This window comes from Sturnira hondurensis, unplaced genomic scaffold, assembly GCF_014824575.4.
Source record: "Sturnira hondurensis isolate 20B ecotype Veracruz unplaced genomic scaffold, ASM1482457v3 Scaffold0001304, whole genome shotgun sequence".
Classification (NCBI taxonomy): domain Eukaryota; kingdom Metazoa; phylum Chordata; class Mammalia; order Chiroptera; family Phyllostomidae; genus Sturnira; species Sturnira hondurensis.
The window spans coordinates 3,568,619-3,593,238 of record NW_028073935.1 but is presented as its reverse complement, the minus strand read 5'-3'; the positions used below and the strand labels follow the sequence as shown (position 1 = coordinate 3,593,238).

The window sequence follows — 24,620 nt, the reverse complement described above, 5'->3', positions numbered from 1 at the left end:
ACTCGCCAGAAGGCCCCGCCCAAGCCCGCCTCCAAGCACCACGGACTACATTTCCTGAAGAACTCCGCGACTCCGAGGGACAGACCCCTCCGCTCGCCCTCTTACATTGGCGGTGACTGGCTTTCCGGAGGAGGGCGGGGTTTGCCCCAGCCAATAGAGGAGGGGCTCGTTACGGCGGCGGAAGCCGCGGCGCTGGGCAGAGTAGTGGAGAGCAGAGTGGTCGCAGCCTGGTGGCGGCGGCGGCGGCGGCGGCGGTGGTGGCAGGGGTCCGGATCCGAGAACGTTGGCCTCACAGGCTGAGAGCGCAAGGAAACGAGCTCGAGGCGGCGCGGGTTCTACTCGGCGCAGCGCCCAGGTAATGGCGGGACAGGACCCTGGGAGTGGAGGGGAGGAGACGAGGGGGCGGGGCAGTAGAGTCGGGCTGCAAGGTCCCTCCGGCTGTGTGTTCCCTGGGAAGGACCGGCTGTGCCACATCTTTCGCGCCTCAGCTACAGGCTCTTTGGCGAGCTGGGCATGGCGTTTGGGCTGGCAGCAGGGGCCAGGTGTCCTGCAGCAAGGAAGGGAGAGACGCTAGGTTGATTCAATAAGGTGTGGGCCTTCGCGGGGAAGCGGAGCGGGAGGCAGGCAGACAACGAGATAGTTTGGCTCTTTAAGCAGTTTAAAGTGACTCTCCACATCCGGGCCCTGCGCCCGCATCTTTTAGACCCCGGCAGAGGCGTGGCCTGCCGGCTCTCCGCCCATCCTCCTGGAACATTAGTCTTTTACTGCTATTGGCTCCTTCCCGAGAGGGTTGGAACTGTCACGGTGAGGTTCGCGCTCGTTTGGCTGGCAGTCAGCAGGAGGGTGGGGCGGGATCAGAGCGCGCGGGTTGAGGCGTATTGGGGCTAGTCTTACAGTGATGCTCCGTCGTGGGACCAATGGGCGGGCGGGGGAAGTAGGGGCAGGTTCGTACCCAGCGGGGTCCGGGGGTACAGGTGAGGTGGCGAAAGGCTGAACTGTGGCGCCCTCCGAGTACTGTCCTATACTTCCGGAATCCCCCACCGCCACCGAGATGCGCCCTCCGTGGCAACTCCAGCCAGGAGATGGGAGCGGTGGGCGGTGGCGGCAGGTAAAGAGGCCCACAGTTTGTTCTGGGGCTCCCAAGAACGTCTCTTCCCCGCCCCAGACGTACTCTCAGACCCGAGGTGACTGGAAACCTATTTTTTGATCTCGGGGGTGAGGCGCTTTGGGGTCGGGTGGGGTTGCCACGAATGGGGCTGTGTTTAAGAGGGGAAAGTAGGGGTCGATTTCAGAGAAGGCGGTGAAGGTCGGGTCCCTTTGGCTCAGTGGAGGGTCTGAAGGGAAGGGAAGGGAAGGGAAGGGAATCCGTAATGGAGACCTGTGCAGAAAAGAGCATTTGAGAATTCCTTTTGGATTCTTAATGTAAGATTTCTGATTTTTAGCACAGGACATCTCTTCTGATTCCTCCTAAGACATACTGATGACAGTGCTTTTCACCTTGGAGTGAGGGTTAAGCCTTTCACAGAGATTTGAACATTTTTCATAAAATTGTATACAAATATGTATTTATTGTGTTCATGTATTATAGCTGTTGTACAGGATTCAATGTTGACTTCTGGTGTGGCAACCCACGAGTAGTTATGGAGGGTCAGTATCCCCCAACACCAAATGAACGATTTTACTATTAATTGAACTTATGTACTTCCAGAAGTTACAAAATTGAGTTCATTTGTGCACTGTATATTGATCACCAGTAATTTAGATAAATGATGCTGCTTTTTGCTTCTGAGGAAAAATAGAAGCACTAAAGATGCTTTAATTTTTCATTATAGATTTTAATCTCAGAATCCAGTAATAACTCAGTGACTATATGCATTGCAGGTGGAAATGAGTTCTCAACAGTTTCCTCGGTTAGGAACTCCTTCCACTGGGCTAAGCCAGGCTTCTTCACAGATTGCAAACAGTGGTTCTGCAGGATTGATAAACCCAGCAGCTGCAGGTGAGATCTGTGATATTCTTCTGTGTTGCTTCCTGATTTAAGAATATTGCCAGTTTTCTAATTAGCAAATTCCTTCTAGGATTTTAATAAATAATAGGTTATCAAATTTAAAGAAAATATATATTATAATTTTAAGTTTAAACAACACTTTTTTCTTCCTGTTTTAATCATTTCATTCACATGAAATGATTAAAAGTGTAAATGAAAGTTATAGTAAAGCATGCCTACAGGAATTATTTTTTAAATGTATTAATGTCTTCTCATTTAGTTAAGGCCCAGAGATATGGTAATTAAGAGCCAATGGTGTGTAAGGCATAGAACTTGCTTTAGAGATCAGGGAAGCTGCTAAACGTCCTACTTAAAATATGCAGGACAGTTCCTCACAACAAAGAATCCAGTTGGATTAACGGTGAAGTTGAAGAACTCTGAATGGTTTCATTCTCTCTAGATATCCAAAAAACAAAAAGAAAACACTGCAAAGTGGAAAAAAGTGCTCTCTTTTCTCTTTCTTTACTGTCATATTGCTACGTTCATTATCATGGTAAATGGTAACACTGTATACTCATTGCCCAAACCAGGAACTCAGGCATCATCTTTAATTACCCTCTCTTTGTCTCTTGCCTGTGAGCTGTGACCCTTTTTCTACTGTTCCAGCCTCATTTTCCATTGCTTTTCTTCCCTTCTGCCAACTCAGTTTTTGTTATAAATATATTTCAGTTATGTTCAGTCTTGAAGTAACTTTAAGCTACTCTATGCCTCCTGTATAATAGTAGTTACTTATAATTTCCAAAGCCATGATAACAAGTACTCACCTCTCTTGTCCTTGAGAATTTATATACACATTGTGTTCCTTTTGCTAAAATCTTCCTTCTATCTTTCCACACTCATTCATCTGGGTAATTCCTGTTATTCTTAAGGTTTCAAGTCAGAAGTCACTTCTCTAGGAAGCCTTTGCTGACTCCCATCATCCCAATTGAGAGTAGGACATTGTAGAATGAAAGCCAGGATCATGTCTATCTTAAACACTTTGTATGTTTTATACTTGCTGTAGTGCAAGGCATAAAGTAGTGGTCAACATGTTCTTGTAGAGCCACTTAAAAGTACCTTACTCCTTAAATAATTTTGACAATATTTTGTCTTTGGTATAAATTCACAACAAAATAATTTTAAAAGAGCATAGCTAAGAAAAATATTTTTGAACATCTCCTCTTTACAAGGAATTATATTGCTTATTTTAAAGGTGGTCAGCAATAATTGCCCTCAAATTTTGTTGAGAAGAAAATCATTGACTAAGACCAGAATTGTCTATAATTACACTTTTGATACAGTGTTTTCTCCTCAGTTACTATTTAAAAAAAAAAAGCCCCTGTAAGCAATACTTTCTATTGCTCTTATCAGAAGAAGTAATTTAGGAGCTTGAGCATATCAGGACTTCAAATACATGATCCAAGTTCAGAAGTAAAGATTACAACAGTTCTCTAATAAAAATAAACTGAAACTGAGAACTCCAGATGTCTAGAAGGAAATAATAAATGGTCCTAAGAGCAGCTTAATGGGACATATTACATTATATGATTTTTTTAAAATCCCCACAGAGGATATGTTTATTGATTTTATTTATTATTTTGGAGAAAGTTTTTTAAAGTTATTTTTATTGTATTTCTTTCCATTTTCATTTATCCCCCTTATACACTCCACACCCCCACAGTCACCATACTGTTGTCCATGAGTCCTTTTTCCTTTTTGTTCAATCCCTCTACTCCTTATCCCTGCACTGCCCTGCCCAGAGCTCTCCACCTACTCTATGAGTCTGTTTCCACTTGTTAGTTCAGTGTATTCATAGACTCCACATATGAGTGAAATCATATATTTGTATTTCACTAACTGGCTTATTTCGTTTCTCATAGTGTTCTCCACATCCATCCATGCTGTTGCAAAGGGTAAAATTTTCTTCTTTATTTTATGACTGAGTCGTATTCCATTGTGTAAATGTCCCATAGTTTTATCCACTCATGTACTGATGGACACTTGGGATACTTCCATATCTTGACTGTGATAAATAACACTGCAGCAAATATACAGGTACATATAGACTTCCAATTTAGTGTTTTGGGTTTCTTTGAATAAATTCCCAGAAGTGGAATTGCTGAGTCATAAGGAAGTTTCATTTTTCATTTTTTGAAGTACCTCCATACTGCGTTCCACAATGGCTGCAGCAATCTCCACTCTCACCAACAGTGCACAACGGTTCCCCTTTTACTACATCCTTGCCAGCATTTGTTGTTTGTTGATTTACTGAAGATAACCATTGTGACTGGTGTGAGGTAGTATCCCATTCTTGTATTTTTTTAATATATTTTATTGATTATACCATTACAGTTGTTCTATTCCCCCCCTTCATTCCCCTCCACCCGCACACTCCCTCCCCCACTATTCTCCCCCCTTAGTTTATAACCATGTGTCTCAAGTTCTTTAGACTCTATATTCCCCCACTATTCTTACCCTCCCCCTATCTATTTTCTACCTACTGTCTGTGCTATTTTCTGTACGTTCTCCCCCCTTCACCTCCTCCCACTCCTCTGTTGCTAACCCTCCATGTGTTCTTCATTTCTATGGTTCCACTCCTGATCTAGCTGTCCTCTTGGTTTGCTTTTGTTTTAGGTGTGCTTGTTAATAACTGTGAGTTTGCTGTCCTTTCACATATTTTTCGTCTTCTTTTTCTTATATAAGTCCCTTTAGCATTTCATATAATAAGGGCTTGGTGATGATGAACTCCTTGAGCTTGACCTTATCTGAGAAGCACTTTACCTGCCCTTCCATTCTAAATGAAAGTTTTGCTGGATAAAGCAATCTTGGATGTAGGTCTTTGGATTTCATGACTTGGAATTCTTCTTTCCAGCCCCTTCTTGCCTGTAAGGTCTCTTTTGAGAAATCAGCTGACAGTCTGATGGGAAGTCCTTTGTAGGTGACTGTCCCCTTATCTCTTGCTGCTTCTAGGATTGTTGCCTTCATTTTCATCTTGGCTAATGTAATGATGATGTGCCTTGGTGTGTTCCTTCTTGGGTCCAACTTCTTTGGGACTCTCTGAGCTTCCTGGACTTCCTGGAAGTCTATTTCCTTTGCCAGACTGAGGAAGTTCTCCTTTATTATTTGTTCAAATAAGTTTTCCACTCATGGCTGTTCCTCTTCCCCTTCTGGTACCCTTAAAATTCGGATGTTGGATGTTTAAAGATGTCCTGGAGCTTCCTAAGCCTCTCCTCATTTGTTTGAATTCTTGTTTCTCCTTCTTTTCTGTTTGGTCGTTTCTTTCTTACTTCTGGTCCACTTCCTTGATTTGATTCCCAGTTTCCTTTCCATCACAATTGGTTTCCTGTGCATTTCCCTTCATTTCAATTAGTTTAGCCTTCATATGTTCCTCTAATTTGTGGCTAAAATCAACCAATTCTGTGAGCATCCTGATAAACAGTGTTTTAAACTATGCCTCTGAAAGGCTGGCTATTTCTTGGTCACTTAGAATGATAGGCTCTGGGGCTTTGAGCTCTTCTTGAGCCATATTTTGGTCTGTTCCCACCTGTTATGTATGAGGGGCGGAGCCTTAGCTGTTTTTCAGGGCCTGGTGACCCAGGTCACTGGGTTGTGATGCTGTATGTGAGGGTGGAGTTGGAGAGGGGGAAAAAAAATGGTGCTTTGCTCCACTCTGCTCTCTCTCAGATTTCTGTCCCCTCTGCAGCTTCCCACAAGCAAATTGGTCCCCTTTGGTGCTGGTTCCCGGGTGTGTGGGCCTGTGTACTCTCCAGGACCCTGTGGGTCTCTCCAACCAACTCTGTGAGCCTGGGAGCCTCTCCTGGCCCCTCGACCCCAAGAAAGTCTTTCCAGTTGGTGCCTTCAGGCTCCAATTCCCATCGCTGGGGCCCTGGCCTGAGTGGTCTGTCTCACTGTTCACTCCTTTACTTGGTTTATCTGTGCGCAAATGTGTGACCACAGCCAGCCAGCCGCCCTGCGCCCTCATTGGGTCCTCCTGTCGCCACCCCACGCCTGGGATCCACCAATTGCCTGCGCCTCCACTCCTGGGTCACCGGGACCAAATGATCTTTCCAACCTGACCCTGCTCCGCTGCTGACTCCGCCCCTCTTACTGGTCTGGCTGAGTGGTTCGTTGTTGTCAAACTTCTGTACAGTTCAATTTTCACTCTTTTGGCTGTGTTTTTGTTTCTAAAACTTCGCTGTCTTTAAACTTGGTTGTGGGAGAATGCACAGTGTTTCCACTTAAGCCTCTATCTTGACAGAAGTCTATTATCATTTTATTTTTAACTATTTTCCTTTCTTAAAGCAAGTTCTTTAACATTTGTTGCAATACTGTTTTGGTGATAACAAACCCCTTTAGTTTTTTCTTGTCTGAGATGCTCTTTACTTCTTCAATTTTAAATGTTAGACTTGCCGGGTAAAGCAGCCTTGGTTGTAGGTCTTTGCTTTTCATCACCTTCATATATAATCCCTTCTATCCTGAAATGTGTCTCCTGATAAATCAGATGACAGTTTGATGGGAGCTACTTTATACATAACTAACTTTTCTTTCTTGTGGCTTTTAGAATTCTCTCCTTATCTTTAAACTTTGCCATTTAATTATGATGTATCTTGGTTTGGGCCTCTTTGGGTCCATCTTTGAGACTCTGCACTTCCTGGACTTGTGTGTCTTTTTCCTTCACCAAGTTAGGGAAGATTTAGTCATTATTTCTTCAGATAGGTTCTCGATCCCTTGCTCACTCCTCCCCTCTGGTATTTCCATGATGCAGTTGTTGTTATCCTTTATGTTGTCCCAAATGTTTCTTAAACTCATTTTTTTTCATTCTTTTTTATTTTCTTTTTGATCCTCTGCTTTGGTTTTTTTTTTAACTTGGTCTTCCAAATTGCTGATTCATTCCTCTGCATTATCTAATTATTCTTAATTATATCCAGTGTATTATTTGTTTCAGATATTATATTTATTTATGTCTGGTCCTTTTTTTTCTTGTTCCTATGTCTTTTTCATGCTGTCGAGTAGTCTCATAATCCTTGCTCTAAACTGTATCTCATAAATTGCTTGCCTCCATTTCATTTTGTTCTACTTCTAGATAATTCTCTTATTCTTTTATTTGGGGCCTGTTTCTTTGTTTTCCCATTTTGGCTACCTTTTTGTATTTGTTTGTGTGTATTATGTGGATTGGCAAAATCTCTGGTGCAAACTCATGTCAAATGCTACCCGTGACTGTTGGTGGGCAACCTTTTTGGAGTTGTTAGTGATCCATAGCTTGTAGCTCCCTCTGCCAGGCCTCAGTGTGTGCAGAAAGAACCTGTTTATTGATTTGAGAGAGGAAGGGGATAGAGGAAGGGGGAGAGAGAAAGAGAAAGAAATTTCAGTCTGAGAGAGAAACATCGATTGCTTGCTTCTCACTTGCACCCCAAATAGAAATTGAACCTGCAGTCTGGATATGTGCCCTGGCCAGGAATTGAACCTGTAATCGTTTTGGTGTACGGGATGACATTCCAAACAACAGTGCCCAGCTAGGGCACAACATTATACAATAACTTAATGAAATTGTCAAAAATCAAAATCTTCCTGAGCAAATAGGTTTTGGGGAAAGTTATGAAGTCTTCATTTCCCTTAAATTATAATTAGGGGAAATTCTGTTTGGACAATGGGGATGGTTAAAAGTTCATTGATAACAGAAAAACAGATGTAGAGGACTTCCGCCAAGATGGAGGCATAGGTGGAAACACTGTGACTTCTCCCACAGCCAAGTTTGAATACAGCAAAGGTTTGGAGAACAAGGACACCCCGAAAGACCAGAAAATTGAATTAAACGGAAGTCCGACAACTACGAACCATTCAATGGGGACGATAAGAGAGGTGGAGCCAGCAGCAGAGCTGGGTCCGGCAGGACAGATTCCCCGACCTAGGTGCACAGGCAGCCCGGAACCAGTCGGGGTGTGGGGCAGACTGACCGTGGTCGCACTTTCGCGCACAGTGAGATGGACCACGCAGGCCCCAGGGGGCGGACCCAGTGGTGGAGGGCTGACAGCGGTGGCACACTCGCGGGCAGTGGAACAAAACGCGTGGGCCTGGTGATGGTGGTGGCTGCGGCGCTGGTGGGGGCCGCAGCGGCAGGCAGCAGATGGGACACAATTGTTCCTCTTCGACCCTGCCCCCACATACAACGTCACAACCCAGAGACTTAGTTGCCCTGCTCTAGTGAACACTTTAGGGCTCTGATCCAGCTACGGAACAGGCACGAACAGCCCAAAAGATGGCGCAAGAAGAACTCAAAGTCCCAGAGCTGATAACTCTCAGCGACCGAGAAATTGCCGGTCTCTCAGAAGCACAATTCAAGACACTATTTATCAGGATGCTCACAGAACTGGTTGATTATAGTCACAAATTAGAGGAACATATAGAGGCTAAACTAATTGAAATGAAGGGAGATGTCCAGGAAACCAATAGCGATGGAAAGGAAACTGGAACTCAAATCAATGGAATGGACCAGAAGGAAGAACGAAACATCCGACCAGAAAGGAATGAAGAAATGAGAATTCAAAAAAATGAGGAGAGGCTTAGGAACCTCCAGGACATCTTTAAACGTTCCAACATCTGGATTATAGGGGTACCAGAAGGGGGAAAGAAACAGCCACGAGTGGAAAACGTATTTGAACAAATAGTAAAGGAGAACTTCCCCCGTCTGGCAAAGGAAATAGACTTCCAGGAAATCCAGGAAGCTCAGAGAGTGCCAAAGAAGTTGGAGCCAAGAAGGAACACACCAAGGCACATCATAATTACATTAGCCAAGACTAAAATGAAGGAGAGAATCCTAGAAGCAGCAAGAGATAAGGGGACAGTCACCTACAAAGGACTTCCCATCAGACTGTCAGCTGATTTCTCAAAAGAGACCTTCCAGGCAAGAAGGGGCTGGAAAGAAGAATTCCAAGTCATGAAATCCAAAGACCTACATCCAAGATTGCTTTATCCAGCAAAACTTTCATTTAGAATGGAAGGGCAGGTAAAGTGCTTCTCAGATAAGGTCAAGCTCAAGGAGTTCATCATCACCAAGCCCTTATTATATGAAATGCTAAAGGGACTTATAAGAAAAAGAAGATGAAAAATATGAACAGTGAAAGGACAGCAAACACACAGCTATTAACAAGCACACCTAAAACAAAAGCAAACCAAGAGGACAGCTAGATCAGGAGTGGAACCATAGAAATGAAGAACACATGGAGGGTTAGCAACAGAGGAGTGGGAGGAGGAGAAGGGGGGAGAAGGTACAGAAAATAGCATAGATGGTAGGTAGAAAATAGATAGGGGGAGGGCAAGAATAGTGGGGGAAATATAGAATCTAAAGAACTTGAGACACATGGTTATAAACTAAGGGGGGGAGAATGGTGGGGGAGGGAGTGTGCGGGTGGAGGGGAATGAAGGGGGGAATAGAAGAACAACTGTAATGGTATAATCAATAAAATATGTTTTTAAAAAAAGAAAAACAGATGTAAAACTTTTTATTCATAAACAACATGTTCATGTGTGTAGAACATCGTGAAAATTTTTATAAAAAGCTGTTAGAATAAATGAAATCAGTAATGGTTGCAGGATAATGGTTTAATATGCAAAAATGAATTCTGTTTACTAGCAATGAAAATGAATTTATTTAAAGATTTTATTTATTTTTAGAGCGAGGGGATAGGGAGGAGAACGAGAGGAGAGAAACATCAATGTGTGCTTGCCTCTCACATGTCCCCTACTGGTGGCCTGGCCAGCAAACCAGTCGTGTTCCCTGACTGGAAATCAAACCGGCGACCCTTTGATTTGCAGGCCCACAATCAGTGCACTGAGCCACACCAGCCAGGGCAAAAAATGAAATTTTAAAAATGTCTGTTACAGTGGCATAAAAAAATGGCCCATATAAAACTTAGGGACATAGTAACAAAATATGTGTAAGACCTAGGATTAGAAAGTTATGTAAAGTATTACTGAGAGAAGTTAACCTAGATAAATGAAAAGATCTGTCAAGTTCAAGGATTGGAAAACTCAGGGTTTTTTACAAAATGATTTTATTTATTTATTTTTAGAGAGGGGAAGGGAGGGAGAAAGAAAGGGAGAGAAACATCAATGTGTGGTTGCCGATTGAGCGCCCCCTACTGTACATCTGGCTCGAAGCTTAGGCATGTGCCCTGACTGGGGATTGAATTGACAGTCCTTTGGTTCACAGTCTGGTGCTCAATCCACAGAGCCACATCAGCCAGGGCAAAAACTCAGGTGTTGTTTTTTGTTTGTTTTTGGTTTTTTGGTTTTTTTTTAGATAATCAGTTTTACTAATGGGATCTATAGATTCAAAGAAATTCTAATCAGAATCTCATCAGGCTCCTATAAAAATTGACAGCCTAAATCTAAAATTAATGCGGAAGCCAAAGGACCTGGAATAGCCAAAGGAATTTTGACACCCCCCCCCCCCCAAAAAAAGATATTTAGAGGACTCTGCTGCCTTACTTCAGGACTTGGTATAAAGCTACACTAATCAAGACAGTGTGATTTTGGCATAAGTATAGAAATATAGATCATTGGAACAAAGTAGAGGATCCAGAAGTAGACCTACACATAATGATCAATTGATTTTTTGACAAAAGTATATAGGTAATTCAGTAGGGAACTGATAGTCTTTTCTACAGAATAGTGCTAAAACATGAGAATATCCATATAGAAAAAAGTGAACCTTGACCTTTACCTTCATCATACATAAAGTTAACTCAAAATGTGTCATCATAGGCCTAACATAAAAATTAAAACTTCTAAAACAAAACATTGAAGAGGGCTGGGATGGTTGGGAGGGGTTGGGGGAAAGGGTAGAAAACTGTACTTGAACAATGATTTTTAAAAATGTTAAAAAATTTGGAAAAACTGTTCGCAGCCTTAGAGAAAACAAGTTGCCTGAGTCACAAAAAAAATAGGAATTATGAAGAAGCACTGATACATTAAAAATGACTGCTTGTCAAGACACCATTAAAAAAATACAAGGGCATCCCTGGCTGGTGTGCTCAGTGCATTGAGTGCCGGCCTATGAACTAACAGGTCCGATTCCCAGTCAGCACATGCTTGGGTTGTGGGCCAGTTCCCCAGTAGGGAATGCATGAGAGGCAACCACACGTGGATGTTTCTGTCCATCTCTTTCTCCTTCCCCTCATCTCTTTCTAAATATAAGTAAATAAAATCTTTTAAAAAGTAAAAAGAAATGGAAAGGCAGGTCACAGACTAAGAGAAGTCATTTGTAATAAATGTATCTGTAAAAGGCTTATAATCTTTATATATAAAAAATCTTCTAACTCAATAATAAAAAGACAGCCCGATATTTTTGTAATGGGCAAAATATGGCATAGACACTTCACCAAAGACCCTATTTAAATGCCAAGTAAGCACATAAAACACACTCAACAGAATTAATCCTAGGGCAGTTCAAATTAAAACCACAGAGAAAAACTACTACACATCCACTGGAATGAATAAAATTAAAAGACCAACAATACCAAGGTTTGATGTGTCTGTGGAGCAAGTAGAACTCATACATTGTTGGTAGAAATGCAAAATAATCCACAAATTTATCATACAACTCGGTAATCTCATTCATAGGTATTTACCCAAGAAAATGAAAATATGTCTTATATACAAAGATCCTTCACCATTATTCATAATAGTGAAAAACTGGAAAAAATATAAGCAGTTTGGTTTATCCATACAATGGAATACTAAGCAATGAAAGAGAACAAATTTACCAATATATACAGCAACATGGATGAACCTCTGAAACATACTAAGAGAAAGCTCAGATACATGGGACCACATATTGTATGATTCTATTTATATGAAATTCCAGAAAAGACAACGCTATAATGATAGAAAGCAGATCAGTGGTTTCTAAGGAGCAGGTGTGGGAGGAAGGGAATTCACTGCAAAGGGTCATGAATGTATGTGTTAGAGTAAAGGAAAACAATGTTCTGTATCATGATTGAGGTGTGGTCTGTGTACTCTTACGAAAATTTAATTTTATGGAAGGACTTGTAGATTTTATGTGTAAATTGAAACTCAGTAAAGCTGATTAAAAAGTGGATAAAAGATATGAACATACTTCACAGGGGAAGATATGTATGAATAGCTTATGATCACATTAAAAAGTTCAACATTTCTAATCATTATGGAAATGCTCATTAAATCCACAATGAGATACCCAAGTACATACCACCTAGAATGTCTGTGTATCAAGAATTGTGAAGATGAAGAGCAACTGAGACTCTGGTGTGAACAAAATATCATATAACTACTTTGAAAAGTATTCTGGAAGTTTTATAAAAAAGTAAACATTTAGCCCTGGCTGTTGTGACTCGGATTGAGTGCCACCTTGCAAACCAAAGGATCACCTTTTGGATTCCTGATCTAGGCCATTTGTCTGTGTCAGGTCCCCATTAGGGGGCATGTGAGAGCAATCACCCATTGATGTTTCTTACCGTCTCTTCCTCCTTTCCCCTCTCTAAAAATGTATAAATAAAATCTTTTTTAATAAAAGGAAGAAAGAAAATTAAACATTTACCCAACCTGCTTCTAGGTTGTTAGTGAGAATATTTGTAATGAAAAAAATTGTGCTCTCTACTCTTAGAGTAGCCATTTTATTGTATGTAAATTTATTTATAACTCAATAAATTAGTTTTGAAAATCAAAATTTTAAAAAAATGAATGATCTGGGAGAAAAGTCAATATATATAGGAGAATATTAAGTATACATTAATCTTTTCACCTAGCACTTGTACTTTGGGGACTTTTTTCTTGAGATCATTGAATAAGGACTCAAAGTACATATGGATATTCATCCCAGAGATTTTGTTAAGCAAAAGTTCGGAAATAATCCAAAAGCTCATCAATGGCATAAAAAGCAATACCATATCTATGCAGTGGGATTCCATTTAGCATTTTGAATGATGTAGTATATGTTGTATATCACTGAGCAGTTTTACTCCTAGGTATATATTCAACATAAATGGGTCATATGTTTACTAAAGACTTATGCAAGAGTATTTATTAGTGATAATCATTCACAATAGCAAAAACCGAAAACTAGCTAAATGCATATTAACAGTAAAATGAATAATTTTGGTTTATTTATGCTATGGCAAACTATACTGTGTTTGAAAGCTCAAAAGCTACCTGCAATAACATGGATGAATCTCATACCCGTAGGTGAAAACAGCAAGACATAACAGGAAGATAACATTTCTTATGAGTCTGTTTATATAAAGTTCAAAAATAGACTGTAGTGCCCTGGCTGGTGTAGCTCAGTGGATTGAGCGCGGGCCTGTGAACGAGACGATCGCGGTTCGATTCCTAGTCAGGGCACATGCTTGGGTTGCAGGCCAGTTTCCGGCAGGGGCCAGTTCCCTGCAGGGGATATACCAGAAGCAACCATACATTGATGTTTCCTTCCTCTCTTCTTCCCTTCCCCTCTAAAGATAAATAAATAAAATATTTAAAAAAAAAAAAAATAGACTGTAGTAATGTGTACTATTAGAAGTTAGTGAATATACTTGGGAGGGTTAGGGACTGGAATCAGGCTGAACAGAGGGTTTTTGGGGAACCAGGAATGTGTTGCTTCTTGACCTGGGTGCTAGTTACGCAGCTGTATTCAGTTTGTGAAAGTTCATTGAACTCTACAATCAACATTTGTGTGCTCATTTTTATGAAGGTTGTAGCTAAGTTAAATAAATAAAAGCCCATTCAAATTAAAAATGAGAAGCATCTGAAGGTTTTGCCAAACTATTAACTGCTTGTGCCTTTGGGAGTAGTTTTACTTTCTTTATAGTTTTCCAAATAATTAAAAATTTATTTCACAAATATAATCTTTATTCTCAGAAAAAGAATGTTAGTATTAGTTTGGAAAATGATTGATAAGACTGAAGTAACATTTTTACAAACTTCTTTCATTACATTAGTTTCTTTTTTATAAAGATTTTGTTTATTTATTTATCTTTAGAGGGGAAGGAGAGAGGGAGAGAAACATCAATGTATGGTTGCCTTCCGTGCATCCCCTGCTGGTAGTTAGCCTGCAAGGAACTGGCTGCAACCCAGGCGCGTGCCCTGACTGGGAATCGAACCGCAATCCTCTGGTTCGCAGGCCCGCGCTCAATCCACTGAGTTACACCAGCCAGGGCACATTAGTTTCTTTTTTAACTTCTTATTTTTTACTTATTTTTTTAGACAGAAGGAAAAGGGGTGAGAAAGAGGGAGAGAAACATCAATATACGGTTGCCTCTTACGTGGCCCCCACTGGGGACCTGGCCTGCAACCCAGGCATGTGCCCCTGACTGGGAGTGGAACTGATGACCCTTTGGTTCACAGGCTGGCGCTCCATCCACTGAGCCACACTAGCAAGGGCCTTAATTTTTAAATAAGTTATGAAAAGAATATACAGTGAGAAGTCTCTCTCTCATCCCTGTTCCCCAGTCCTTCACTTTTTTTCCCTTCAGGCAAGCAGGGTACTTTTGGAAATACGTTATCCATATACAAATATAAATACCTATATGTATATGTATATGTATATGTTATGTACTTTTTCGCTGTTATCTATCTGCTTTTTTTAACCTGTATTTTTCATAATATATGTTACAGATTTTTCAATGAAAGTGTCTAAAAGATTTTCTTGTTTTATTTTGTACTTGCATGGTAGTCTATTGTGGGAATATACCATAATGTATATAGCCCTTCTGTTGATGGACATATAGGTTTTTTTCAGTTTCTTTACTGGTATAAAAATGTAGAAACAAAAACCTTGTACATAAGTCATTTTACACATATGCTATTTATCTATGGTATACACCCATACAAGTTGAATTGTTGAACCTCAAAGGGTGTGTGCTTTGTAATAATGATAGTAATTGCCTTGTTCACCCAATAAGGATTTGGACTAAAGTTTGTTTTGAAAAATATGTTCTTAGACTTAAGAACTATACTTAGGTTATCGTTTTAATGTTAGTTTTTTTATAACCTTTTAAATATATATATATTTCAAATGAAATTGTCTTATATCTTGTATTGCACTTTCAGTTTGAGCTCATTTTAGATAGTGGTCAGGTCCTTTATTTATAGGAGAGGGAAAGCCGCAGTATCTAAAACAGATCCTGGATTTCACAGGTGTGACTCTTGGATTTGATACCCATCAGGAAATCTAATGCCTAAATTCTCTTTGTTTAGAAAATCTTGAAGGAAATGGTGAGTTTATTAACTCTGAAACTTAGCTGCAAATACTACTCTTGTATGTATTGTTAATTAATATTGGAAGGATATGACATGCTCTTTTACCCTTAATGTCTTAACTAGTCAATGATGAACCTAGTCGGGATGTTGAAGTTACTGCCAGGGAGCACATTGGTTCCAGCAGCTCCCTCCAGTCTCGTGAAGAGAAGCAAGAGCCTGTTGTTGTAAGGCCTTATCCACAGGTGCAGATGTTGTCTACACACCATGCTGTTGCATCGGGCACCCCTGTTGCTGTGACAGCCTCCCCAGCACATCTGACACCTGCAGTGCCACTCTCATTTTCGGAGGGACTTATGAAGGTAATGGAGAGGTTTAAAATCCACATTGAACCACAGCTAAAGACTGGCTGTAATATTTTTGACAATTTTCACAAAGTCTTAGGCTGTATTCTAGGATCATAGTTTCTTTTGTTTTGATCTATCAGTTCAGCTCTTCTCTGTAATTCAGAGGTCTGCCATTCTGCAGTGCCTAGTCTTATGCTACTGGGCAGTTGGTAATCACAGGGTCTTTTCTAATAGTCATTTGGCATTGATAAAGTAATGAGCCTGCTGAGTCAGTTTTTATCTTGGGGTGGTACTCATCTCTAAGGTTTTATTTTTATAGTTTCCTGATTTGGGGGTATTTTTGATTATTGCCTTGTGTATTGTGGTTATATTTCAGTTATTGGGAGATTTTTTTACTTCTGCCCAAATTTCAGAGAGGCAGCATTGTACAGAAGTATGTTGCTTGTGAGGCATACAGATCTGAGCTTTATTCTTAGTTCTAGTTGTTACTGTTTGTGTGGTTTTGAGTAGGTGACTTGGACTTGTTTTGCATTTTTCCTCATCTGTACAATGGAAATGCTAATACTTTAATGGAAAAGCTGTGGTGATGAGGAATAAAACAAATAAGGCTTCTGACATCTTTCCTGGTACTCTCCAGGGTTGGTTTGCATACTTTTAACCTCAGAATAAAATGCATCACTGGTGAAAAGCTATTGCTATGTTTCATGTGGTTTTCTGTTTGCAGCCGCCTCCGAAGCCCACCATGCCTAGCCGTCCCATTGCTCCTGCTCCACCTTCTACCTTGTCACTTTCCCCCAAGGTTCCAGGGCAGGTTACCGTTACCATGGAGAGTAGCATCCCTCAAGCTTCAGCCATTCCTGTGGCAACAATCAGTGGACAACAGGTTTTTCTTTTTCTCTCAATTTGCTGATTTTCAAACTGAGTTGCTAAACCGTTGTTATTTATTGAATGCCAGCAGTACATTAGGCACTGTACTTGTTACCCAACCCATTTAGTGGGGGTGGATCCTACCACTCACCACCTATCAGGCAAATCTCCAAAGATGGAGTTGGGTGAAAAAGAAAGGAATCTTTTATTTAACAATCATATAATTTGAAATAATGGCAAGATTCTTCCTAAAATATCTGGGTAATGAATGGGGAAAGAAAAAGAGTATGACATCAAAAATAGTGATTTAAATATTTGTCATTACAACTGCTACATAAGTTCAAGAACTGAAAGTAACACAAGAACAAAAATCTATTCACAGTGCCAACTCTTATCATGAAAGTCTCTGCCAGCTCAGTTCCAGGTTACAACAGGAACCTCTTTTCCCACCCCAAAGTATCACCATGTAGGTAGCTTAGCTAGTCTCCAGTCACTGTCTAGTTCCAGAAATCTTTTGGAATCTGTGCCTGCAGGTCTCCCCTCACAGACCCACGCTGGCAACCATTGATATGCCCTCCCGCCAGTGGGGGAGGGGAAAGAACCAACCAACTTTTTCCTTCCTGGTGTGCTCTATTTAAAAGTCTCCTATCAGAGCCCTTGCTGGTGTAGCTCAGTGGACTGAGTGCGGGCTGCAAACCAGAGGGTCACTGGTTTGATTCCCAGTCAGGGATCATGCCTAGGTTACAGGCAAGGTGTCCAGTGGGAAGCACACCTGGAGAGGCAACCACACATTGATATTTCTCTCCCTCTCTTTCTCCTTCTTTTCCCCTCTCTCTAAAAATAAATAAAATCTTTATTAAAAATAAAAAAAATAAAAGTCTTCTCTTAGAATCCTCTGTATGCAAAAAGCCACTGGGAGTGTCCAGCTTTCCAGCCAATGAGGGCCAGTGTCGGCCCTATTTGGCTTTGCTCCTCTTCTGGCCGCCATGTTTAGCAAGGGGGCAAAGTCTCCTGTCACACATGTTCTGTACAAGCTCCCTTCTCCAGCAGCCCCTCCCTTCATAGGGAGAGCAAGCCTATTCTAACCTTCAATTTTGCCTTGGGGTTTTTTCCCTGCTCCCTGCCTTCTCTCTCAGCAATTTGACCTGACCCCTCTGTTCCATACTAAATAAATTAAACCATCATTCATATCATTTGTATATGCAAGGGTAAGACAGTAAATTTGAGAGAGAAAGACAGGAAGTAAAACTAATATGCTCAGTGGTCTTTGTCATTTAGCCAGTAGGTATTGAGTGTCTGCTGTGTATGAGGAACTACCCTTTGTGTGAGATACAAATCTAGATAAGAAAGCCTATGTCCTTAAGTTTGAGTGCAGTTGTGCTTGGTTATAGCTTCAAAATTCTGGTTAGAGCATCATCCTGTAAACTGAAAGGTTGTGGGTTTGATTCCCAGTCTGCATTCATGCCTGGGTTATGGGTTTAGTTGCTGATTGGGGCTGGTACGGGAGGTAACCAATCAATGTTTCCCTCTCACACTGATGTGTCCTTCCCTTCCTCTCTCCTTAAAAAAAAAAAAAAAAAAAAAAAAAAAAAAATCCTTGGATGAGGGGGAGGGGGGAAAAAAGTAATGGAAGACTGCAGTGGCATGCAAACAAAATAGTGAGAATAGGAAAAAATAAGCTTCTGGCTAAGATAGAGAACAAGTAGAAGACTAATAGTGAAGATGACAGTACCTGAAAGTCAGTTGTGTCATGTTACAGGGATCTAGCATCTAGGTAGCTGATATGTCTTCAGTCATTTACCATATGCTTGCTGGCACAGATCATCATGCAGTATGCTGTGGAAGAAAGGGGAAATGTCCTTCCCCTTGGGTTATTCACCATCTGAAAGGAACAACTTGACCCACATTTGGAGGCAGCTGACTTCTAGAAGTAGCATCTAAGTACCAGTGGCTAAGACTAAACACATAAGACAACATTGCATCCTGTTTGTTGCAGGGCCATCCCAGCAACCTGCATCATATCATGACTACAAATGTACAGATGTCTATTATCCGCAGCAGCGCTCCTGGGCCTCCTCTTCACATCGGAGCTTCTCATTTACCTCGAGGTAAAGACCACACATTTTGTTCAAACTCTTGAGATGCAATATACATTTGGTAGAAGATTGAGTTGCACAAAATATATCCAGAATCAGCTTATTAAAGTTCAAGGACAGCAGAAATAAGAGCAGTGTACATTTTTAGCACTGTACAACAAGTTTGCATATATGTATGTAAACTGAAAGCAGTTCAAAGTTCTAGTGTGTCTAAAAATTCTTTTTAATGAGGAACTCCTCAAGGCTATGGTAGTCTAAACATGGTCTTCATCTAAAAAAAATTTTTATTGAACTTTTTTTATTACCATTTATCTCCCTGTACCCTCTTCATCTCCACCTATTTCCCCCTCCACCCCCCAATCATCACACTGTTGTCCATATCCATAAGTTCTTTCTCTGTTTTGCTTGATCCCTTTACCACCTAACACCACCCAGAGCTGTCTTCATTTTTAATAAATAAGCTGCAACTATTAATACTCAGTATGTTTAAAGTTAAGTGATAACAGCTACTCAAAATGTTTTTACTCACATAGCAGTAAGATAAGTTTTTTCTTACAATTAAGTTCTAATAGACTGTGTGGTATTAAGTTTCACAAGTTTTCTCAACTGCTTGGTCAAAAATTGTTACCTTCTCTTGGAGAGTATAAAATCATCACTTATAAAATTAAATTAACAAATACAGAACCAGGTTTACTTGGTCTCACAGTGAGGTTCACAGACAGAAGGGGTTTGTGTGAGAGGAAAACCATTTTTTATGTATACCAAGACATCTTTTGCCTTTTTCACAATGTTGACATTTGCACAGATGGAGACAGTGGTGGTTCAGGTGCCCTCTCACTGTCTGTTTGGAAGTTAATCTGCTGGAGCCTTGGCCTGAACCAGGACAGTGACACCACACCAGGCTGTTCATCGTGTGCTCTACTGATACATACTTACAAAAATAAAAAACAGCTAGTTTTATTGAATATTTTTGAAGAAGCAGTACAGACTAATAAACTTAATAAGTCTCAATCCTTCAGTGCATGTTTTCTTAATAGTCTATGTGATGAAATGAGGAGATGCACAAAAAACATTTCCACTGAATACTGACACTGAGTTTTAGAAATTCTGATCATTTTTCCAGGGAATGTAATGAGAACTATTTAAATTTTGAGTGTAGTAATGAAAAACTTATTTTTCCAGGTGCAGCTGCTGCTGCTGTGATGTCTAGTTCTAAAGTAACCACAGTCCTGAGACCGACTTCCCAGTTGCCAAATACTGCTACAGCTCAGCCAGCAGTCCAGCACATTATTCACCAGCCAATCCAGGTACATCTAGCATTTACTGGGCAGTCAGCCAGTAAGGACCTACTTAGTACCTATGACTTCATACCTACTTAGTCATTCATTCTGATAGGCACTGTGAAAGTCCTGTGACTTCAAGTGACTTTCAGTCTAGTTGGCAAGATGTTGAGAAGGTTGAATTGTATACAGTGTCATGTGATCCACTCTAGGAATTTAGAAGACATAGTAAGGGAAGGCTTTTTTGTTAGGATGAGCATGGTAATGGGGATTCAGAGAAAGTGAAGAGGTAGTGAGGGGACCAATACTATAAACGGTGACAAGGGAGACAGTGATGGTTATATACAATGTTTAGTAAAGTCTAGTTTGAACTGAGGGGTTCTAATTTGGATGGTGGTTTATAAACCCCTAAATATTTTATGCACATATGTTTACTTTGAGGAAGACGGTCCATGCCTTTCAACTTTGTTTCAGGTAAATTTCTGGCCTCAGTACTACTGAAGTATAATGTTATTACTCAGTGATACTGTGGTGTCTATAAATTCAGAACTCTTAAGATATGGAATGTAAACTTGATTTTGTATATTGCAGAGAGCTAATAAGTTTTTGAATGTAGTAATGTATGATCATAGAAAGAGCTTTGAAAGATGAACTTAACTGAATTACATGTAGGAGGTAGAAATGCAGATACCTTTGGAGACCAGATACGTATGAAACAGCTGAGTTTACGTTAAGGAAAGTACTGATTAGTACAGTGGGTAGTACATGTCCAATCTAGAACTTTCAAAATAAAACAAAACAAAAGCACCTTCTGGCTAACACAACACATTTGGAAACTGATTAGGCCCCCCAAGACAAGGAGCCTCAGTAGTGAAGAAAATAGTACAAAAGTCCTGGAGTGAGACAAGTTGTAACAGTAAACACAAAAGGTTTAAGGGGTTGAAAAGTGAAAAACAAAGAGATCAAGAATGGGCAGTTTGCAGATTTAACACATGTAACAAGGTCAGAAAAGAGGAACTACTAAGAACTCAGATGACTAGAATTGACAGTGTACAAGCAGGTGAAGCCCAGTGTGAAATTCGTTTATCAGGTGAAGATTTACACAGTTATAGTGGTAAGGGAAATATTTCCATCTGAAAACCATCCCGGACACCCTTAGTCTTCTGTTAGCAAAGAATACTATTAGCATGTGTTTGCCTTTAGTATGCTGACCTAGATGGCCTGAGAGTTAACATCTGTAGTAGTGGCCGAGTAGGCCCTTTCTAAAACACTGGTTGTGTGGTAATATAAAACATCTACACCAGGACCGACAGCCTATCTGTGGGAATTCTAAATTTGAATGGGGAGATCCCAGTTTGTACTAACAGTAGAATACAATTTTGCATCCAGTTATATTTGGAAAGAAGGGACCTGTGTGTTATTCATTCAAAATTAGATTGTTTTATAATTCTTACTCTTGTTTTTAAAACAACCTATCCAAAGAGAAAATTCCTTACTAAGAATGGCAAGAATTTACTATCCTGGACATTAACATACTTCTCTGAAGACCCACATTTTCAAATTTTACTTTTAGTGATTGGCTTACTCTATTTTGCTTTTTGCTTTAAATTAATATTTTTTCTCTTCTCTTGGTAGTCTCGTCCACCTGTGACCACCTCTAACACCATCCCTCCTGCTGTGGTAGCGACTGTCTCAGCCACTAGAGCTCAGTCTCCAGTCATCACTACAACAGCAGCACATGCCACTGATTCAACACTTAGGTATGTTTGGGGGTTTGATGATGAAGCCATCCTGCTATCCTCCCATCTTTTCCTTTTTCTTTCCTTCCTTTATTCCTTCATTTAACTCAACTACTTACTGAGTTCTTTTTTAAGTGCACTATGTGGTGTTCTAGATACTGAGGATAAAACAAACATTTCTGCCTCAGAATTTCTATTTTCAAGGTCTGGTGACATACAGGAAATATATATGTGTGTATATATGGAAAACACATATATACATACATACATACACATATACACATACACACACTCTTTTAAATGATGAAAAGCATTTTGGGGGGAAATCAGATAGGATGAATGGGATTTGGAATGGCAGGGTAGGCAGTGCCAAGGGACTTACATTTTTTTTGTATTAAGGTGATCAGGGAGGGCTTTGTTGATAAGAATACGTACACTCCAATATTGGAAGACATGATTAAGTGAGCCATATGGTTATCTGAGATAAGAGTATTCCACAGTGAGAATAGTAAGTGCAAACAGCCTGAGACAGGATAATATTTGGCACATAAAAGGAGCAGGAGATTATTTTAGGAGTTTACAGGGTCCCCAGATCACGTGAGGCTTTATGGACCAAACTTAGGAATTTGTCTTCACTGAGGTACAGTGGGAGCCTTGGTAAAGTTTGAGCAGGGCCATGCAATGATCTGAACATTTAGTTTGATCATCCTGGTTGCTGGGTAGAATAGGTTGTGGAGAGGCAGAGTTGGAAACAGAAGGTGTTCAGAAGGGCATGGCAAAAGTCCAGGAGAGACGATTGTCAGAGGTGGAAAGACATGGTTGTATTCTGAATAGAATTTTGAAGATAGTTGGGGATTTTGGAAGAATTGCATTCCGGTACTATGGGAGAAAGAAAAGAGTCAGGATTATGGTATCACGAGTTGGGCTGTGCAGCTAGGAAGGTGGAATTGCATTAACTTGAGGTGTAGAAGAGTGGGAGAAAGTCCAGACTTCGATTCTGGGTATTTTAAGCTTTTTCAGACTTTCAGGTACCCAAGTTGAGATAGGCTAATATATGAGTCTGCAGTTCAGGGAAGAATTCTGGAGGAGATAATTTAGGAAAACAATACAGATGGGGAAGAGATGTATGAGGAAGAAAATGGCTCCCAGTAGGAGAAGCAATGTTCCTAGGAGAACTAAAATTCATTAAGACATGAAGGTAAGGATATATTCAGAAAATATGTTGAGGATACAGGGGATTGATGAATTGTAAATCCAGTGGGTACAGTAGAAGGTTTGGGTGTTTCAAATGGGAAGATAGTATAATTAAGAGTTTTTTCTAAAATCAGGGATAAAGTCTTATTGCTGAGGGATGGTCTCCGATGATGCTTATGAGTGACACTATTATGGATGAAGACATGGTAGTATATGTCTTCATGATCCCCCAGCCATAGTGGAGGTGAGGCTATGAAATTGTGGTTGGGGAAGGCAGTGGGATAATGAGTCTTTCCAGGAGCACACAGTTTTCTGGTGGTCTTTCTTGATTCTGCCATTGGTTATGTGGATGCCAGAGAAAACATTTGTCAATAGAAACAAGAAAAGATTCATTAAGTAAAACAAGGACCAGTAGGTATGGGAAAATAGAGCCGTCAGAAACCAGAGACCCTCTGCAAGACTTGCTCACCAGTTGGAGGCAGGGCAGAGTAGAAGAGGGAGGATATCTGAGATGCGGCCTTGATTTCTTCCTTACTGGACCAAGTGCATTGAAAGTACAGAAGGGAAAGAAAGAGTGTTTTAGAAAGAAGGTAGTGTTTTTTTGGATACTGAGTTTCTCTCGAACTATCAAATGGCTGTGGTTAACAGGTGGTTAAAAGAGATCATGGGTTTGGAAGTCATTGGCAGATGGCCTACAATGAAATCTCTGAGGTATCTAATTCCAGGGGAAATGAATAGCATCAAGAGAGGGCCTAGAACGAAATGCTGAAGAAAATAACATTTAAATGCAGAATAGTACCTAGGACTTACCTTTAACCATTAGCTCTATTATTTACTAGCTGTGTGGCATTAAGCAAGTTTCTCAACTTCCCTGATTCTTAGTCCCCTCTTCAATAAAATGAGGATACTTTACATTTTGGTAATTGAATATATTGTCTGATATCCAAGGAGACATAACTTCCAAACATAAAATAGACTGTGTTGTCATTTTAACTTTAAATTATCTTTTAAAAGCTAGTAGATTCAGATGGTATGATGAAATTCAAAAGATATAAGTGTGTATACAATGAAAGGTAGGGTTAGATTGGTTTTTTTAACCATGTTATTGGAGTATCTATCTTTTCCAATATAATACTGAGTTTTAAAACTAAAATGGACATTTAAATTTTGTCAAAAATAGTTTCAGCATTCACTCATACAGCAAATATGTATGTACTTGTGTGCCGGTGAATGCTCTAGACACTAGAAATATGTTAGTGAATTAAACAGACAAAAGCCCTAATGATCAGATGATTTTTCCTACTTATGTAACTATGATAAATTCCTGATATCTAACTCCTTTTGAATTTTGGAGTTAGAACATTTAAACAGTCCGTTTTCTGTAGAAGAAATATTCAGTAGAAAAAAATTTCAAAGTGCCCTCTTCTGGAAAACCCAGAATATTTTATTGAATTCTATCAAACTCCCAAAGACCAGATAAACCAATGATACTTAAATTGACTCAAGGCATAGAAAAAGAAGGGAAATTCAAAAAAAATTTTAAGTGGAAGTTTCTGTTAAATAGATTCAATTCTTTCTGCCAGTTCTTTGAATCATTTTTTTTTCCTCATTACTTAGTGGAACGAAGTTCTCTATGACTTTCTTTAATAGGGGCTGACAGGAGTAATATTTTCAATTTTCACATGCTTAAAACCATTTCCCAGATATCTTATACTTAAGCAGTAGTTTGGCTGATAAAGAATTTGGTTTCTGTATTCTTTCTTTGAGTACTTTGTAGGTATTTTTTTCTCTGCCTTCTAGGGCTAGATAATGTTGTACAGAAGTCTGAGGTCTGATTTATTTTT

The 24,620-nt window shown here is 40.1% G+C and overlaps 1 protein-coding gene across 5 annotated transcripts in view; it reads left to right on the top strand.

Moving 5' to 3' along the window:
- The first annotated feature begins 273 nt into the window (after positions 1–273).
- SAP130 (Sin3A associated protein 130) overlaps positions 274–24,620 on the top strand; it is a 90,734-nt gene continuing 66,387 nt past the window's right edge. For 2 of the 5 annotated variants that reach the window (XM_037070089.1, XM_037070097.1), the window contains exons 1-7: positions 926–1,108; positions 1,882–1,999; positions 15,380–15,615; positions 16,325–16,483; positions 18,464–18,575; positions 19,746–19,870; positions 21,479–21,603. In XM_037070089.1, coding sequence (XP_036925984.1) covers positions 1,052–1,108; positions 1,882–1,999; positions 15,380–15,615; positions 16,325–16,483; positions 18,464–18,575; positions 19,746–19,870; positions 21,479–21,603 — 932 coding nt within the window. In that variant the 5' untranslated portion in view covers positions 926–1,051. Of the gene's footprint in view, positions 356–657; positions 805–925; positions 1,109–1,881; positions 2,000–15,379; positions 15,616–16,324; positions 16,484–18,463; positions 18,576–19,745; positions 19,871–21,478; positions 21,604–24,620 lie in introns of those variants that run through there. The other 3 variants (XM_037070106.1, XM_037070125.1, XM_037070115.1) reach the window with 3 other exon arrangements.